Consider the following 19,299-nt stretch of genomic DNA (forward strand, 5'->3'; position numbering starts at 1 on the left):
TGCGTACACGTTCCTAGCTGTGGCGGCATTGATTGATGTAGGGGGGGGGGGGCGAATGCACTGATTGTCTCAGTTACGTGGGCAAGTTTATTACTGAATATGTAGGGGGTGGGCACCGCTGGCAGGATGTGAGGGGGGAAGGAAAACTCTTTCCTGGAATTGTGGAAAGAAAACTACAATCGGGAATGACACCCAATGAGCGTGCCGGCCGCACAGCGTGTCAGATTCCTGTCATTTCATCGCGAATGTCATTCTCGGTGAAAATGTCTAAGCAGACAGAGTTAGCCAAGTTTTTCAAAGTACCTAAGCGGAAAACGACTGATGCTGCCGCAAGCAAGAAAGAGTATGAGAAAAAGAGGAAGCGAGGATGGGTGCCAAGCTGGGCAAATACATTTCCCGGTCTGCGTGACACGGAAAATGGTAATAAATTAAACTTACTTTAAAGTGACTATCATTCGATTGGGAAGGGGCAGTAGGAGAGGGGAGAAATTGCTGAGCACTATCTTTATTAATGTTGACTGTCGCCTTGAAAAATAAATATGTAGATATACCCATTTCTTTTAATCATGTAATAAAAATGCCAAACAAATTTAAAAATGAAAGAATGATTTGAAACTCAACTGCTACTTTAAATCCCTTTTACTTTATCAATTAAGTTCGGTTTAATAAAGTTTTTATTTATTTAATGTTATCCATAAAATCATATTTACTTAAATTAAGATGAAAAAATTAATGGGTTTTATTTTTAACTACTGTCTACTTGGTCTACCCAACTAGGTCTCATTTATGGCACTTGTGAAAAGTGGAAGAGTAAAGCAGGTGCAACAGCGTTTGTAGAGGGGTGCAAGAGATATAGGTTTGACTCCATCCAGGCACACTTCTCAAACAGCAGGCACCTTATGTGTAGAGCGGCAGAGATAGTGGCAGAAAGACAGGCAGCTGATGCTGCTTCACTACCAGCCACATGCCTACAACTTCGACAACACCATCGATGCAGTCATGGAGAGCATGAATGGTAGGTTACAGAATCAAGACCCTATCCTCAGCCAAGCTCGGGTATTTGATTGTAAAGACTGGCCACGTGACAGACAGGAGCTTGTCGTGTATGGTAATTGTTGCTGCTTGTGAGAACGTGTGATATCATCAACTCAAAGACTCAGGTTTTTTAGTCATTTTACAGAAGCGTCTTTATTCTCGTGGCTTGCTTCGCCTCGCTTCGCCTCGCTTCGTTAAAACTCCGTGCCTTCTTGATGTCGCTCACAAACAACAAAACCTACATTCTTCCTTGTCTGTTCAGACCACAGGCACGATAACCGTGTTGCAACCGCATTATAGGTATAACCTGACAAACGGGCGTTTGCCACTAAATTCTACGCACAACAAAGAAACAGACATCGCCGAGCCTGCCTAAAAGGCTTTATAAAGGTCAACATCCGGGTACCTTTGCAACAAGTGATTTATTCAATCGATCAACTTTTCCTATTCGACAACAAACTTAACAGTAATGAACAAGTGGCAGCACTGACCAGGCACTTTTCCACTGTGCGCACTAAGCATCAGTGCGATATTGCTGCAACAGCAAACGAATGGACACAAGTGAAAGCTCACTTGGGAAGAAGTCCTGATGGCTAACAATCCGAGAGTTCTGCCATCCATCTCAGTGATCTTCCCATTGGGTGAAATGTGCAGCAATCTGCTCCATCTCGTGGAAATTATACTCACTATTCCTGTCTCGACAGCTGTGTGTGAAAGGGGGTTTTTAGCTGTGAAGAGAATTAAGTCCGATTGGAGAGCCAGCTTCACAACCGAAACGATGACGCGTCTGTTAGGGGTGTCCATGGAAGGTCCTACTTTGGATGCCTATGATGCTGGAAAAGCTATGGATCTTTGGTGGACCAGGGCTCAGCGGTCAAGACGCCCCCAGTTCCATGACGCTGATGATGATGATGATGATGATGATGATGATGATGATCTCTGGTGATGTTAGCTGCCAAGTTTGCTACACGTAATACAGCTTGTTGCATTCCTACATATCACGTCTGTTTAGTTAACCTGAATTTACCTGACTCCACCCCTCACCTATATTGATCAAATAACCCATATTTCTGTGTAGTATTACTCACTTTGTGTGCCTTCTTATTTGATGATGCAACAAAACAAACGTCGTGTGAATTTCATTATGAATTTCCACGTATATACTGTAATACGATATATGCACTGACCCAAAAATGGACCTTGCAAGTATGCAAGTAAAATTCGGACAAGTAAAAATTGCTTCTTGTTGCCCGGCAGGACAACCAGATATGAAAATAAGTGTCGAGGGCTGCCCTAACCCTAACCCTAACCCTAACCATATCAGCTAGATAGTTACCAGGTTACGTTCCGGTATACCGGATCGTACCCAGGGTACGTTTTGGCAGTACCCTGGGGGACATAGACCCTATGAGCTACAGTACAGTGCACCAGCTCTACCCGTGCCTAGATGCCGGGTGTTACTACAGGGTCTGTACTGGGCTTGTAGGGGTATAGATACAATAATGTGACCCAACAAGAGTAGGGTGGTTTACTCTGTACTCTTGTTGGGTTACATTATTGTATCTAGCACGTAGTATAGGGCCCAGGGGTAGAGCTAGTGTATCTATAAGTCGGCGCTAGATTTCACACAGTGAACTCTAGGATTGCAAGAACTTGAGCCGTTCTAATAATGAAATGATAGTAATTAGTAAGTAAAACATTAATTGTATTTACCACCGATGAGTGACAGTATCAAAACTATCGACTCTGAGTCATGAGTCATGACATTGACATGAGTATGGGCCCTCTGCCAAAAATCCAAATGTATATGTACTTCCTATTGTATAATAGTTTTACGTTCAAACACTCCATTACGATATAATCTTGCTGGAGAGGGAAGGCAGTTCATTCCCCTAGGTAAAATATGTAATTTGACAGTTCCCATAAAAATAAAATCACGATTTCCATTTCTATTCCATAAACACAAAAAAATGAATCTCGCATATCCTGGTTCCCAGGTAATAAAAATAATCAAATCCTACATTCCGAAAATACTCCTTTTCCTACTCAGTAACAATTAAGCCACGTTTAAACGAACGTATACATGTCTATCTTTTGATAGTTAGTGCACAGTGCACCGTAACACGTCATGACGTGTTAACTGTGTTATTCCAACAAATGTGGTAATATTAATTTATGTATAAAAAACACATTTATGTGTTGAGTTATACCTGATATGCCACTTATATTGTGAATCAGTGACGAAATTGCTTTAATTTGGTGTTTCACACAAATAATTTTTAGATGCCAGATAAATGGTTATAGACTCCATTCATATGGGTTGTTTGCATCATTGCATAATACTTTGCATTTGTTCATCAAATACATGACTACTGGTTGCATGGTATGTTTCATGATCAGTTTCTTCTATTGTTCAAAATGATTACATTTGTTCACGGAAACGATATTTTTAATTAGTGAAATCGCTCATTGTCTCTGGAAGCGAGAAATGTGTCACTTGAATACGATCGCGTGATGAGCTGTATTTGCATAACGTCAACCTTGAGCTTGTACTGATGCTGATAAATGGACCATAAAAACCGTGTAAGGTTTCTATAATTGTGTAAGATATTATTTGGAGTTTGTACTGACAATGTTAATATGTCTATAGTACATGTTCATGTTAGCTGCAAGTAAAGTATTAACATATTATTCAAATTACACTGCTCAAGGAACTAAGCCATTGTTTAAGTTCATGCATGAGCATGAGCATGAGTGTAGGAGCAATACAGACATACACTCACACATGCATGCACGTCTGCATGCACACACGCAAGCATGCACGCACGTGCAACATGCAGACACATTCACGCATGCATGCACACACACAGACGCACACATGCACACACACACACACACAGACACGCACTCATGTACGCATGCACACACACACATACGCACGCACGCACGCACGCACCTACGCACACACACACACACACACACACACACACTCACTGCCTGATTGTATGCATTTTGGGTTTTATGTATTTTAGAGGGATATGCACTCCCAGGCGAGGGTTAAAATAACATTTTCTCACGCTGGCCATGATAGGCAAGTCCTATTAGAAAGCATCGATCTAAGTGTGCAATGGCCAAAGCGTTTCTAAAGTTCGTTTTGAGGCTATGTTTTGCTTGCCTGTATGGTGAATATATTTGGTATGACCCACATCGTTCATACCAGCATGCGATTCGGGATGGGGGGGGGGATTCTTCCCTGTGGAACTTATATATACGATTAGAATATCGTAGGGGCTACGAATTACATACGCCAACTGCTGAGAAAGACCAAGACACGTTTGGCTCCTGTATGGTTTGTTTTGTTTGCCAAAAATATTCAGGGTATACACACATTTAAAAGTTTTTGTAAGTTGTTCTCATTGGCCGTACATCAGTGGAGCTGGCAGAGTAAGCATAATAGCATAATAGCAGTTTTTTTTCCCGTTAAATAATCATTACGAATTCGTACGTGTAAATTCTCGGAACCGGTCTGCCATGTGATAATCACGCATGTACTGCTGTTATTTCGTCGATGCTTGTTTTTGATATTAAATGCAACTGTTAGTATAGCGACGTTTGTTTTGTCAGTGATGTTTATATGCAGTTAAGTTTATTGATAAAATATTAAAGTCTGCTTGTGTGAGTGAGCAAGTGCATGTGAGCATGTAGACGTGCGTGCGTGCGTGCGTGCGTGTGTGTGCAAGTGTGCGTGCGCGTGTCAGTGTGCCTGTGTGCGAGTGTGTGTGTGTAACTGAGTGTTGGAACTGGTAGGTACACCATAGCTGCAGTAACTCATGAATCCTCCCTCTCCCCCCCCCCTCATCTCACATGCAATGTCGCGGCCAAAACAAAATATAGGTGTGGTTATGGTTTCCCTTACCGCCCCTATTTATTCCCAGCGACCCTAAACATTTTATTGTCAATTTTCTTTAAAGTCAAAAAAATAAAAAAATAAAAAAAAAATATGAATTGGACAGTTCCTGCTTCAAAAGGCACAACGCACATCCTTCGGACATGGTTCGTAAATAAAATATTTCAAGAAAATAAAATGTTTTCCCTACCTACCTACCCTTTTTTTTTTTGGCATGTAACGGTAACCACACATATTTTGTTCTGGCCTGATTAGGAAAGACAAATGCCCCCTCCTCCCCTACGCGAGAATTTCCTAATGCAATCACGATCTTTGGTCATCGCTTGCAACTATCTGCTCCCTCTTGCGTGGATGTACAGATTCGGCCCTAAATGGCTATATGTGAGTCTAGGTCGTGATCAGTAGCATGAAAGCCATCTCATGTGCAGTGTAAGGATACTATTGTCAGCGTGTGTTGTCTGAACAAACATCAGTGCCTTATAGGGCGAGAAAGAGGCACAACAGTGTCAGCTGTGTCTTATATATATCATCATATATCATATATATATATACACGTACTGCGCACATATGTATGTGTGTGTGTGCGTGTGTAAGATCATTGTTTTCTGTGTCGAGCCGGGAAGTGACACACTTGAAGTGCCTTCTATTTGCCGAAGAAGTAATCCAAACTCTTCCTGATTTCATTCACACAGTTGATGTGATTGATATAGCACCTTGTTAGAGTGTCTGGTTGGAGAGACTGGTCGCTAGTCATTCCCCTGCAGTATCGTTTCTTACCGCTGATTGCACCGCAGCACGCGACCTAGAATTCGCACCTGTTTTTACCTGGGCACGTTAACGAGATGCGTGCTTGCACACTTGTAATTTGATGTCACGCGCTCCGACGTGTGTGTTGAAAAAATCGCTCCCGTCGGCTGGGCTCGATTAATTGTGTGAAGCCTTTGTCTTGAGTATCAATTTTAAATTCTACGTCTGGTGGCCTAGAATTCCGTCTGCAAGGTCTCAACTTCACTTCTGAGTCGTAGCGAAATCGCGCGAGTTGCGAATATCGCCTACGTGCCGGAAGGATTAAAGACGAGCCTCGATTCTGAGACTCTTTTCACCCCGATAGCAATACAAAGGCGCGTAGAGACGCGTTCTTCGTCCGTCTCGCCGAAAGAAAGCGCGCATCGAGTCCGAGACGTACGCGCATCGACTGCAGTCATCTGCAGACGCAGGAGGTCCCGTCACGTCGGCACGGTGATCGTAAAAACAAACACGCGCGTGTCCCGCGTTTCGCTCAAGGCCGCATGCCGCGTCGATCGCGTCCGGCCTCGTGGTCTCGTCGGCAGCAGAGAGAGAGAGAGAGGCAGTAGAGAGAGAGAGAGGCAGCAGAGAGAGAGAGAGGCAGTAGAGAGATAGAGACGCATAGAGAGGCAGCAGAGAGAGAGAGACGCATAGAGAGGCAGCAGAGAGAGAGACAGCAGATGAGAAGAAGGCAGGCAGAGGAGAGAGGGGCAACGTAGAGACGAAGAGAGGCAGGCAGATGAGAGAGAGCAGTAGAGAGAGAGAGGCAGGGTCAGAGAGAGAGAGAGCAAGTAGAGAGATAGAGACCCGCATAGAGAGGCAGCAGAGAGAGAGAAGACGCATGAGAGGCAGCAGAGAGAGAGAGACGCAAGAGAGAGAGAGACAGTCAGAGAGAGAAGCAGCAGAGAGAGCAGGGCAGTAGGAGAGATGAGGGCAAGTAGAGAGAGAGAGAGAGGCAGTAGAAGAGGAGAGAGAGAGAGAGAGGCAGTAGAGAGAGAGAGAGAGAGGCAGTAGAGAGAGAGACGCATAGAGAGGCAGCAGAGAGAGAGAGGCAGTAGAGAGAGAGAGACAGCAGAGAGAGAGACAGCAGAGAGAGAGGCAGCAGAGAGAGAGGGGCATAGAGAGAGAGAGAAGGCAGCAAGAGAGAGAGAGGCAGTAGAGAGACAGAGAGGCAGCAGAGAGAACGAAGGCCAGTAAAGAGATAGAGGACGCATAGAGAGGCAAGGCCAGAGAGAGAGAGACGCCATAGAGAGGAGCAGAGAGAGAGAGACGCATCGAGAGAGAGAGACAGCAGAGAGAGAAAGCAGGAAAGCAGAGAGAGAGGGGCAGTAGAGAGAGAGAGGCAGCAGAGAGAGAGAGGCAGTAGAGAGAGAGAGGCAGCAGAGAGAGAGAGAGGCAGTAGAGAGATAGAGACGCATAGAGAGGCAGCAGAGAGAGAGAGACGCATAGAGAGGCAGCAGAGAGAGAGAGACGCATAGAGAGAGAGAGACAGCAGAGAGAGAAGCAGCAGAGAGAGAGAGGGGCAGTAGAGAGAGAGAGAGGCAGTAGAGAGAGAGAGAGAGGCAGTAGAGAGAGAGAGAGAGAGACAGCAGAGAGAGAGAGAGACAGCAGAGAGAGAGGCAGCAGAGAGAGACAGCATAGAGAGAGGCAGCAGAGAGAGGCAGTGGAGTATCGCGATGGATGCAGTCGGACCGATCGCGATTACACGCGTGCGTGCTGTGCCATCGAACGCTCGACTTTCCCCCGCGTTTTGATTCCATTTCCGGGCCTCTCGCATCCGACAGCGTAAATAATGGCGATTTCCGATCGAGGATCGCTCAGGAAGTGAATAACGGATAGCGGAGCATTGATCGTGCGTGCCACGTTCCGATCGTTGCGAGAGCGGAACGCGGTGTGGTGGTCGAACATCGGAACATATTTCCGTCCCCGGCGGAGCAAACGACGCGGCTGGCATGAGTTCGACTTACGCTTACGAGACGTACAAACTACTGGACATGGAAAACAACATCATACTGCCGAGGGTGAGCTGTCCACGCACTACGTTGTTGTTTTTGCAGCCTCCGGCGACGCGTTCCTCGCGATGGACCGCTCCGACGAAGAGCTCCCCGAAGCCAGCGAGGATGTCGTTGCCGTGACGACGGACGCTCGTCGCGGAGCAGAGCCCGAGTCGAGTTTGTATGCTGCCGTGAAGGACCCGCAGGTATCACGCGCGTGTGTAGCTTGCACGTGTCATATGGGTAGCTTGCGGTATGAGTCCAAGCAGAGGTCACTGCCTGCATCATGCTGATGATGCTCGTCGCCATTCGAGAAGCCGTAGCATCGGTGGTGTTACCGTGGCGATGAATATGCTATAAAGTATAAATGAAAGAGTTCATCGTGACTTCATTATGAAGAGTGTTTTTAATGAGGGTAATGGTGATTAGGCACGGTGATAGCGTAGCAGCGATGCTTATCATACTGTGATAATTACAATGTAACAATATACGTAGTGCTTAAATGCCATAACAATGTTATAGCACTACAAGGGAAAGCGTTTGGCGTTGTACGGTTACTGTAAGCAGACTGTATAGGGCGATGTGTAATTGGCTCTTGGAAGTACGTAGTCGTGCGTGCGCTTTATTTTTCTTGGCACCGCTGCCGCTCTTATCCATAGTAAACATCGCCGCGGAAAAACCGGATATGTTCGCGTGCAGTTTGCTGCTTCAAAAAACCGAACTGACCTAATACAAACAGGCTCCCTAATGCGGTGTTTGTTCATGGTCTTCTCCTTCTACGCGTCAAGGTGGCGGATGACCCGGAAACAAGTTTCACGAGCGGGAATCGGTCGAGTATTGGGAAGCGTAAGGACCTGCCGGCCATAAAAATGACAGGTGCGTACCGTAACGTAGTTATTAGAAGCGTGCGTGTATCAGCGGTTTTCTCTGTGACAGTGACGGACTAATTAAGAGTAGGAAAGGCAGCGGTATGTACACACTTATGTATATATTTACTATTAGCCATGTAAGAGATATAGTATTTGTTTAATGTTCTACAGGGTATATATAATTATATGTGCTATTGTATAGATGTTAGATTGTATAGATGTGTTTGTGATGGCGGTAGGAGTAACAGTTGCCCTGTGAGTTACGAATGATCATCCATTTGCAACGTAAAGGTTTAATTTGAGAAGAGGAGTGTAAGAAACAGAGTGGTAGCCTGCGCTACTGGTTATTCGCGCTTATATTTACTCTTGTATAGCACTAGTATGTGTCTACCTGCATAAGTATTGCACGTATCATTCATTGGGAATATATTTCTTATATATTTAAGTCGATTATAATTAGCTTATAGGCCATCATTAAAAGGTATTCTACGACGGAATATTCGAGGTCAGCAATTCAAGTCCTAAATCTTCTGTTTATTCTATAGATTTTGGTGAAATGCAGTTACGGCAGCACGCAGTGAATTTAACTGTATTAGATTAGAAGTAGAACGCAAAGATCAAGTTAGTTTGTGCTTGACTGTGTTACCTGAAAATATCCATGTTACACTTAACACGTGTTCATCATATTGGCTATGTACGGAGGACCATGCTGGAGCTTGCACGTATGCATTCATAGAGTTGATGCTTATGATAATTTTGTGTATGATATTATATAAGACACTTACACAGCTAATAAAATGTTTACAGATTATGGCAGTACTGGTGACCTCATGGGTGATGATGAGTCGGGAGATACCAAAAAGGTAAGAATCCACGAGGATATAGGGAGAGGGTTGGTTGTACGTTTCGTCATCGTCTCCCAGTGATAAAGAAATTTTATGATAATCTATTATTGTGGTTAGCAATTGTACTATCCAAAGCTAGAATCGTATTTATGACCATGCTAACCACACCACAGATAACATGCGTGTAAGACATGAAACGTATGGAATACTTTAAATTTGGATGCAAGCAACTGAGGTATAGAATTAATTGTACATAAAAGAAGCATGATGAATTAGTAGACAAGAACATTAATACCGGTTTGATGCTTTTTATTTTATACATATTAGGCATAATATTTTTGGTTAAACTCCACATAGTGTGACCTACACACATTTTAATACGTTGATAATGTGCTTTATCTACAGGCAGTTACTATTATAACAAATCTAAGATGACGAGTAAATAAATGACAGGAAAACATGGTAATGTTACGATTAACTGGCGACATCTAAGCGATGAGATTTGCGTCGTCGCCGGAAAAGCGCCGCTCTATAGTGTCACCAACTCTACGTGTTTTCGGCGTGTCGTGACGTAGCTACCACTCTGTGTCATCGTTTATGTTGACGAACGAGGAATCGACGTCACGTTTGCCGCGCATAGTGTTCTTCCTGACGTTCTTTCTCCTGTCCGTCTTCATGCGCAGCTTTCTGTTCACTCGAGTTCTTGTCCTGTGGTTAATCATTCTGCCTTCTGTCTCCTCCATCACAACACACAGCTGAAAAATAGAATCTCTCCTTATATGATGATAATCGCAATGGCTAAAGCTCCCCTCCTCTCTCTCTCTCTCTCTCTCTCGCTCTCTGTCTTGGACAGATTACTAAAGCTAGGTTAAAAAAACGGGTGCAGCTTATTGCTATGAAAGGCCTTTTCAGTTTAAACTGTGGCTGTGATAAATGGTAACTTTAACCTATCATTATCTATGTGTGCATATATATGTGTCTTATCCTTGCTACTATGTAAACTCAAACTCGACTTCAGCCTTTCTGGCATGCTCTTTATAGTCAAGTCCTAATATTTAAATAGATGTGTTGGGTACATACCAAAGAAACGAGCATCAGTCCTACGAGCAACTTTTGCATGATGAGTGAGTGTGTCTAGCTCTCTGTACAGGACTCAGACTTCAGCAAACCTGCAAGGGCAATGGTTCGTGTTAATTTATAGCTTGCCTGATATAGTACAGCCTGTGACTATATTAGCATGTGGGCGTTCGTATCTGTGTTAATTAAATTCGTATATTAATGACCGTGTCCCGCATTAAACAAATGTATATGTATATAAACTATGTATATTGAATACATGTCGATGTACATAGCCTAGGTTCATGATGTAACATAGACACCCACGTAAACAAGCTATATTGCAATTTAGAATGTAATGCAACCTACGTGTGTTCCTATTCCTGTTATAATAAGTTCAGGAGGAGGGTAATAGTGCAGAATTGTGTCTATATATGTGGGTCTCATGGATGGCCTGGTTTACTGTCATTCAATAATTATGATGTGCCCATATAGTGTGAAATTCTTGCTTTAATTACAGACTAAGCTCATAATGTGATGATCTAACATATGTATATGCATAGTGTAGCCTGTAGGGTCTATGTCTCCCTGACCTCTGTTTGAACTGGCTTGTTCAGATCTTTCTGACTAACCCTAACCCTAACCCTAACCCTAACCATATCAGATAGTTACCGAGGGTTAGGGTTAGTCAGAAAGATCTGAACGAGCCAGATCAAACAGAGGTCAGGGAGACATAGACCTTATCTGTTATAGTGTAGGTAACATATATATAAAATACAGATGTTATGCTATTTGGTTTTGACATACGTTAAGTACATCCGGTATGTTGTAAGATGAAAATGTTACGATATATGGTTAGCGAACAGAACCTATGTGACTTAATGCCAAATATCATGTGTTCATCTTATGCTAAGTGTAAAATAAGTAGTAGTGTAGGTAAGTGATTAAACAGTCTAGACAGTCTGCTATATCTTGTGTGTATGGTGCATGTATGTCATGTAATTTACAACGTATAAGCATTACTATATATTATAACATCAGCAACTTATATGCAAGTATAAGATGGATGTGCCATGTAACGTGTCAGGTGCACAAGCTGTGCAATGTATCAGATAAACATGCATCCATGTGTATAAGAGCCACGAATAAGTCGCTATCCGTTTTCTTTTGATAGGCGGAGAGACGTGTGGGTATAGTAGACAACGCACTGGACGAAGCCCCCAGCTCTCTCAGTGTCCCAGTAATTGATCGACAGGACACCATTTTCTACATTAAAGAGTCGCACAGGCAGAGAGTGGAGAGTGAGAGCAAGCAAGATGAGACTCTTCTATCTGCGCCCAGCGAAAAGACACCCTTGCTGGGTGGCATGAAGACAGAGAGAAGGTGAGAACATGTTCACGACTGAACGATGACCTCTATAATGACTTCTACTCACTACCACACTGCACGTCGTTATGTATGTTACCAGCTTGTGTATCTCACAGCCCATCGTAAAATTTATCTTACGAAGCTATGTAGCACAGCTCCTAGTGAAATATATATTGCCAATCTTTGTATCACAACCTATAGTAAAACATACCTTACCAATTTCTGTATCGCAGCCCGTAGTGAATTGTACTTTACCAATCTCTGTATGGCAGCGCGTAACGATATGTGACTCTACCACAATCGACCATGAAATCATGGAATATACCATTCTACACTTTAATATTCCTTACGAACCTCTACCCATAATCTATGTCCCACCAGAGATATGCACTGCAGTCTGTGGATTAATGTACCTTACAACCATCTATCTTAGAGCTCACTCAGTGTAACACAGTAATGCTAAGTAGTACCACGATCTCTCCCCCCACAGTCCACAGTTTAACGCACCTTACAAATATCTGTCTTAACCCTCACTCAAGGTAACGCAGTAGCAGGGGTAGAAATTAACTTTTGAACAAGGGAGTCCAATGAACCCTCAACAGAGGGAGTCTGTAGTCTGAAGTTCAAAATTAAAGATTTGCTGAAAAATTATGGTAATTCCGCGAGGCCGTGCTCTGGAACGAACTAGTTAGTATAGCAGAATTTTTAGGGAATTACACGGACTCCCACATATGTCAAATCAGGGAGTCCGACAGTAAATCTGGGAGTATTTGACTCCAGACTCGTGTTAATTTTGCACCCTGCAGTAGTGCACAGTACCATGGTCTCCCCCACAGTCCGTGGTTTAACATCCCCTCTCAACCTCCCCATACAACAGCAACAGCTGGAGCAGTGAGGCGTCCGACGTGTGGGCGCGAGGATGGACAGACTTCTGGACGTGCTGCACATGCCGGCTGCCGGAAAAGTGGCACGAGTACCTCGTGAATATCAAAGTGATCGTTCTCTCAGTGGCCGTCCTGCTCGTCTGCGTGAGTGTCAAACAGGGGAAAAAAATACTTTCTTTTTCACGGGAGCTCTTTTTCAAAAGTCCGTGTTAAAAAATAGCTTTTGTCAAAAATTTTAGGAAGCTATTTTAAGCCTCGCGGGAGCGATTTCGGAGGTTTGAAGAGAGAATCGCTCATCGCTCCTGTGTATTTTTTACCATGGTGCCGAATCATACATGTCGGGAGTAAACGCGTGCGTAAAAGTAGTGAGTGAATGCGTAAAAATTAGTAGTAAAAAAAGGGAGTGCATCGGGATTGCATCGGGTGTATGTCGGCTGATGATAAGTATATCATATAATACATATACATGATGTACCTATATATACATATAAAGTAGTAGGAGTAGTAGTGGTTATTTGGTTATATAGAGTGTTATATGTATATATAGCGTGGATGAGTACTTGTGCATAACTCAAACTTAATTATTTTGTTTAATAAATAATTAAAACGAGTTTTTTTCCGTGTTTTTCAGTTACTTTTCACGCTGGCACCCGTGTCAGACATGCATTGGTCTCAGTTTGCTGTTTCCAAGGACTATGACACCAGTATCCTCTTTTGACTATGTTCTTGACCAGATGAATTTTAAATGGCAAAATGAACGTTCATCAATTGTGCATCAGATAAATATTTCCACGCTTGCAATTTTCTTGGGGTAGGGGGGAGGAGAAAACCCAATGATACAACCCCTCCCTTGCACCATTCTAGATTGTAGATGCCAATAGGAACACGCCCCCTTTTCATTGTCTAACCTAAGCACATGTATGGCTCTATGTGACACCATATGTCTCTCTGTGACGGCAGTAACGCATATCATTTTCTCTGGATATCTTGACGAAATTCTTATGCAACCTTGGTGCTATTCGACCCTGTTCGGCCGATTCAAAGTAGCATCAAAGATGCCGCGTCGTTACTCGTGCGCGCCCTACCCTCGTGGCGTTTCCTTAACGACGCGTGCAGGTATTAACCTGACGTGGGACGCGCTGACCTCCGTCCTGCAGGTGGAGCTGAAGGGACCGATGGTCAGCGAGGCTGAGGACATCGACTCTCTCGCCAACACTGTCACCTTGAACGTCCTTCGTCTCATGAAGGATGGATCCACGCAGGTGCGATGATACGTTACGCGTTGTATGAGCCATAGTCTCGAGTAATGTATATATGTGTTATATAAGTAATATTAGTATGCAAATATTAGTTTAATATTATTTATATATACTAAGTTTATGTTCAAGCCATTGGTTTGTGTATGCCGTCACGTGATTGTGCTTTACACCAATCATAAAACTATATTTAGTGATGTTTAACACTGTCATCGATATCGCATTGTTCAGTAACATCATCTCTTTTTTAATCTTCTCAGAATGCAAGCTCCTTCTGGACATTGGCACTAAAAAATGAGGAGGACATTGCCGGTTCGCTGTCCTTGCAGACTGATGCAAAGCACTTCTTTGACATCAATATAACAGAGGACAGGTGAGAGTGATAGTGCGAAGTGATGCTATAACGTGGTTAGCATTCTTAGCTAGCTCATTTGAAGTACACTGCCAAAGATAATGTATAAATAATAAAGTGTATGAATGTAATTTTAGACACGTACTCTAACCACAGAACTACGTAGACAATCGAGTAATGTGTATGTTAGGGTGAAGATTTTGATTCGCAAGTTTGTTTTGTAATTTGCTATTCTGCAGTGGTACAATCATATATAATTAATAGCAACACTGATGGGCGCAACTCTCTTGTGCTTGTAACAAAATCTGTACGTGTAAGCAAACGTGGTCTTGCCGTGACCTCTTACAGTGACAGTGTCGCCATCTACCAGCTGAAGATACAATCGACGTCCGACTATCTTGCCACCCTGCTTGTGTCCTACGCCAACGTTGCAGGTTCTCCTGATAGTCAGGTCGTCTACGCTGCCATAATACTCGTCTTGATGTACGTCCTTATCATCTTTGAGGTAAGCACCACATAATTGCAAGAGGATTCCGCTGCCGAATCTGTATAATTTCTAAGATTACTAAGAGATCGATATACGTATTTATCACAGTGTTGTCCTGATACAGTCTAGTACAGACTGTGTATAGCGATTGTCTCTAAATAATGGACACACCGGAATGGATCATAGCTGCACACATGCATGAATTGCCTAACAATGGATTTGTTTTAGCTTGTTCATAGGACTGTGGCGGCAATGCTGGGAGCTTTAGCGGCCATGGCAGTTCTCGCATATCTTCGAGAGGTTTGTTCTATGATCTAACAGTAACATTGCCAGTGAGCTGCTGTCGGCCATTTTTTTGTTTTCTTTTTTTAATTGGAGTGCCTAATGTTTTTGGTGCTGGTATTCTGACACATTTCACAATGTTGAAATGATGAAATATCTATAATTATATTTATATCTTAACTATCTATATCTATAATTTTTGAGCTTTAAGCTCATTCTCGCGGTTTATCAAGTGTGGTTCGTGTCCACAGAGACCAACGCTCGACATGGTGATGACGTGGCTGGATTTCGAGACACTGGGACTTCTGTTTGGCATGATGGTCATTGTTGGAATCTTCATGGAGACAGGGTTCTTTGACTACGTTGCTGTTCAGGTGGGAATCCTGCAAGCACTGAATGTATGCGTGCATTTCTGTGCTATAAGCCTCCTGTGCAGACGTTATTCTACTTTTGCTAGTTTTCGAAAATATTGCAATTTATATCAATTATAATCTATCAGTAATTTGCAATATGCAATTTCGAAATCTTCTCGGTGACAAAATCGAGTCGACCCACGCCGGTTCCATCCGGATTGACGTTGTTTGAAGGTCTACAGCGATGAGACTACGTCTTGGTGATGGTCAAACGTTTTTTTTTTGGCATTTTTAGGCGTACAAGAGAGCTAAGGGACAGGTGTGGCCACTCATCACGACACTGTTGCTGGTTGCCGGAGTGTTCTCTGCCTTCATGGACAACGTGACGACGATACTGCTGCTCGTGCCGGTCACTATCAGGTGAGTGGAGACGGAAGCATCTAGAACATACATACGCACGCACGCACTAGCATGCACGTGTGGTACCCTCACCAACACGTGCTACTCTAACCACGGCATGTGGCATGCACACCACAAAGTGTGACACACGTACCACTATGTCTGACACTCTCACCACAATGTGTGACACACTCGCCACTATGTGTGACACTCTCATCACTCTACACATGACACTCGCCACTAAATGCGACACGCAAACATGTGACAGACTCACCGTTGTGCGTGACGCATACGGCGATGTGGTGACGCCACAATGTGTGATACCCTCACCACTACGTGTGGCACAATAACCTCATGTGTGACACACTCACCATATTCTCTCCATGTAATTAAAAAATTACTGGCATATGTGGCATTGTATATCGACTCGTGTGTTCGTGTGTGTGTGATTAGGTGTGTTTCTACGTTGCAGGTTGTGTGAGACACTCAATCTCGATCCAAAGCACGTTCTCATCGCTGAGGTGATTTTCTCTAACATCGCTGGCAGTGCGACGGCCATCGGCGATCCACCAAACGTCATCATCGTATCCAATTCGGAGTTTTCAAGAAAGGTACAAATTCATTTCTGCGAGGAGGAAAAGCTTCTGCGCCATTGTCGAAAAAGGATGAAAATTTGTCTTGAAGAATGGCTTGTTTGGCCCACCGATCATGTAGAAGTGTTGCTGCTTAGGCGGTTTTTGGATGCTAGGTCTGTGACACAGACGCAACGTGGCCAATGTTTCCCACAAGCATGGCTAACTTCGTTCGACTAACTGTTGCCACCATTTCTGTTCTCTGCATCGTGCTATATTGCATCCTTTAAGAAGTGAGAGAAAATGTTGCAGGAAATGGTTGCATAAGCATGAGTCTCTGATTGTCAAATGTCATCAACAATTTGATGAACATTTCTGTTCTGTGCTTCACCTGTCTGCTCTAACTTCACATTCTTGGAAAAAAACGACAAGTCGCGTGTTTACGATATCGCCGACCCACTCGACACTTCCAGCTGCTGTACTGATGCTGTTATTCTGTCGTAGGGCATCAACTTCAATACTTTCACGCTGCACATGACCATCGGCGTCGTGATAGTTGCGCTTGTCTCCTACTGCCACCTACGATTCATGTACCGACGTCGGCGTTATCTGCAGTTTAAGGACCCGCCGGAGGTACAAGGTACGGGATGACGACGTAAAGGGTTAACAAGAGCTAATTTTGTCTGCTCTCGGCCATCTCTTGTTTCTTTGCGAGCCCAACTTGTTAGTTTTACCGCTGAACGTACGACTATGAGGTGAACACCGTTGGACGACTGCTACTGCTAACCGTTGCCATGACGATGCCAGCATATGGTCGTCGTCTTGTAACCCGTGGCGTGACCGTCCCTCCTCGTGCACATTGCAGAGATTTAAAAAAATATATATGTATAAAATTTTATTTTTATTTTAATTATATTATTATATATTATTTTATATTATTTTATTTGTTTATTTTTTTATTATTTAAGAGATCAAGCACGAGAAGGACATCTGGCGGCGGACACGGAACTCGCTAATGTACGGGACGCGCGAGGCGGAGAGGATTCGCGTCGTACTCTCCTGGAAGATGGAAGACCTGGAGAATCGACTCGCAATCACGAAGGAGGAGCTGGAGAAGAGGTATGGCTGCAAGAGAAGGATGAGCGTGTAGAAGGAGGGGCATGTAGGAGGATGGGTGTGTAGAAGGAGGGGCGTGTAGAAGGAAGGCGTGTAGAAGGAGGGGCGTGTAGAAGGAGGGACGTGTAGAAGGAAGGCGTGTAGAAGGAAGGGCGTGTAGAAGGAAGGCGTGTAGAAGAAGCGCACAATTTTTTACATGTTTTCCACGGACATAAAGGTGGGCTTATGTCGGGCTTGCGAGCCGACTCGACTGGAAGCAACGGGCTGCAATTCACTGCGACTGCAGTGCTTAGGTCGGTCGACTGCGAGGCGACTGCCTGCGACTGGCCGCCACTAGTTGCTCGAATAGAACAGTGGGCAACTGGACGCAACTAGTCGCTGCGATCGCTTCCAGTTGCTCGAAATCCAGTTGCTTCCAGTCGAGTCGGCTCGCAAGCCCGACATAAGCCCGCCTTAAATGGAATGACTGTTCACGCTTAAAATGTTACCATTTTGTGTGTCGATTTTCAGCACAAGAATAGAAGAAGATTTCCAAAGCAAGCTGCACCATTTGGAACAGGAGGTATTGCAAAACATTTCTCTTGCCCACTATCTTACAGCTAAGGCTTCATGTTTTTACTGCAATTATGTAACCAGTGTGTGAAGCTTCCTGGTATTTCTCACATTTAACTAAAGCTGGGTTTACACTTTACACTACCGACTGTATGTTGTCAAATTGGCGAGTTGGACCAATTTCGGAATTCCACAACAATTACACCATGTTGGTGAAGATAGAACATGTTCTAATCTCCTAACTAGTTGCAATTGACCAGTTGCACGCTCGACCTTTGCGTTTACACTGCCAATTGTCGGTTGTATATTAGCGAAATTGGTCCAATTCTCCAATTCGACAACATATAGTTGGTAGTGTAAACCCAGCTTAATGCAACGTAAATTTAGTGAACTGATGTTACTTCGGGAATGCAAGGCTGAACAGCGACTGAACTGTCGGCGTTGTGTTTTGCAGTACAAGGTCAAGGACAAGTCCCTACTCATCAAGACATCCAGCGTACTGGTCATCGTGATCTTGCTGTTCTTTCTCGAGCCTTTGGAAGCTCTTCATTTGAGCCTTGGTGAGAAATTGCAGTAGAGAAACTGGCTACGGGGGAGGGGTGGTGTCTGGTGTGGGTGAGCGAGGTGTTTGGGTGAAGGTTAGTGTCCGGTGTTGGTGAGGGAGGTGTTGGGTGAAGGTTGGTGTCCGGTGAGGGTGAGGGGAGGTGTTTGGGTGAAGGTTAGTGTCCGGTGAGGGTGAGGGGAGGTGTTTGGGTGAAGGGTAGTGCCTGGTGTTGGTGAGGGGAAGTGTTTGGGTGAAAGGTAGAGCCTGGTGTTGGTGAGGGAAGGTGTTTGGGTGAAGGTTAGTGTCCGGTGTTGTGAGGGGAGGTGTTTGGGTGAAATTAGTGCGGTGCGGTTGGTGAGGGAGGTGTTTGGGTGAAGGGTAGAGCCTGGTGTTGGTGAGGGAGGTGTTTGGGTGAAGGGTAGTGCCCGGTGTAGATGGGGGAGGTGTTGGGTGAAGGTTAGTGTCCGGTGTTGGTGAGGGGAGGTATTTTGATGAAGGGTAGTGCCTGGTGTTGGTGAGGGAAGGTGTTTGGGTGAATGGTTCTACTTCACCCTCTGGTATTTTCTCTGGCTTTAGCCCTGCGTGATGGGCGTAAATCGTCTATGTCGTTGAATGTGTGAGTGATTGCATGTGTGTGGTGCC

General features: G+C 44.2%; 1 protein-coding gene across 4 annotated transcripts in view; it reads left to right on the top strand.

The window, feature by feature from the left end:
• Nucleotides 1-19,299, top strand: part of LOC106812810 (P protein-like) — a gene marked incomplete at its 3' end in the record, with an annotated part of 27,085 nt that overhangs the window by 2,699 nt on the left and 5,087 nt on the right. For 2 of the 4 annotated variants that reach the window (XM_014816788.1, XM_014816790.1), the window contains 17 exon segments: nucleotides 7,786-7,928; nucleotides 8,511-8,598; nucleotides 9,399-9,454; nucleotides 11,667-11,875; nucleotides 12,738-12,888; nucleotides 13,376-13,448; nucleotides 13,861-14,006; nucleotides 14,261-14,373; nucleotides 14,701-14,857; nucleotides 15,068-15,139; nucleotides 15,373-15,495; nucleotides 15,770-15,894; nucleotides 16,346-16,484; nucleotides 16,950-17,085; nucleotides 17,414-17,564; nucleotides 18,072-18,123; nucleotides 18,568-18,673. In XM_014816788.1, coding sequence (XP_014672274.1) covers nucleotides 7,786-7,928; nucleotides 8,511-8,598; nucleotides 9,399-9,454; nucleotides 11,667-11,875; nucleotides 12,738-12,888; nucleotides 13,376-13,448; nucleotides 13,861-14,006; nucleotides 14,261-14,373; nucleotides 14,701-14,857; nucleotides 15,068-15,139; nucleotides 15,373-15,495; nucleotides 15,770-15,894; nucleotides 16,346-16,484; nucleotides 16,950-17,085; nucleotides 17,414-17,564; nucleotides 18,072-18,123; nucleotides 18,568-18,673 — 2,040 coding nt within the window. 4 annotated transcript variants of the gene reach the window in all.

This window comes from Priapulus caudatus, unplaced genomic scaffold, assembly GCF_000485595.1.
Source record: "Priapulus caudatus unplaced genomic scaffold, Priapulus_caudatus-5.0.1 Scaffold689, whole genome shotgun sequence".
In the NCBI taxonomy this organism is placed as follows: Eukaryota; Metazoa; Priapulida; class Priapulimorpha; order Priapulimorphida; family Priapulidae; genus Priapulus; species Priapulus caudatus.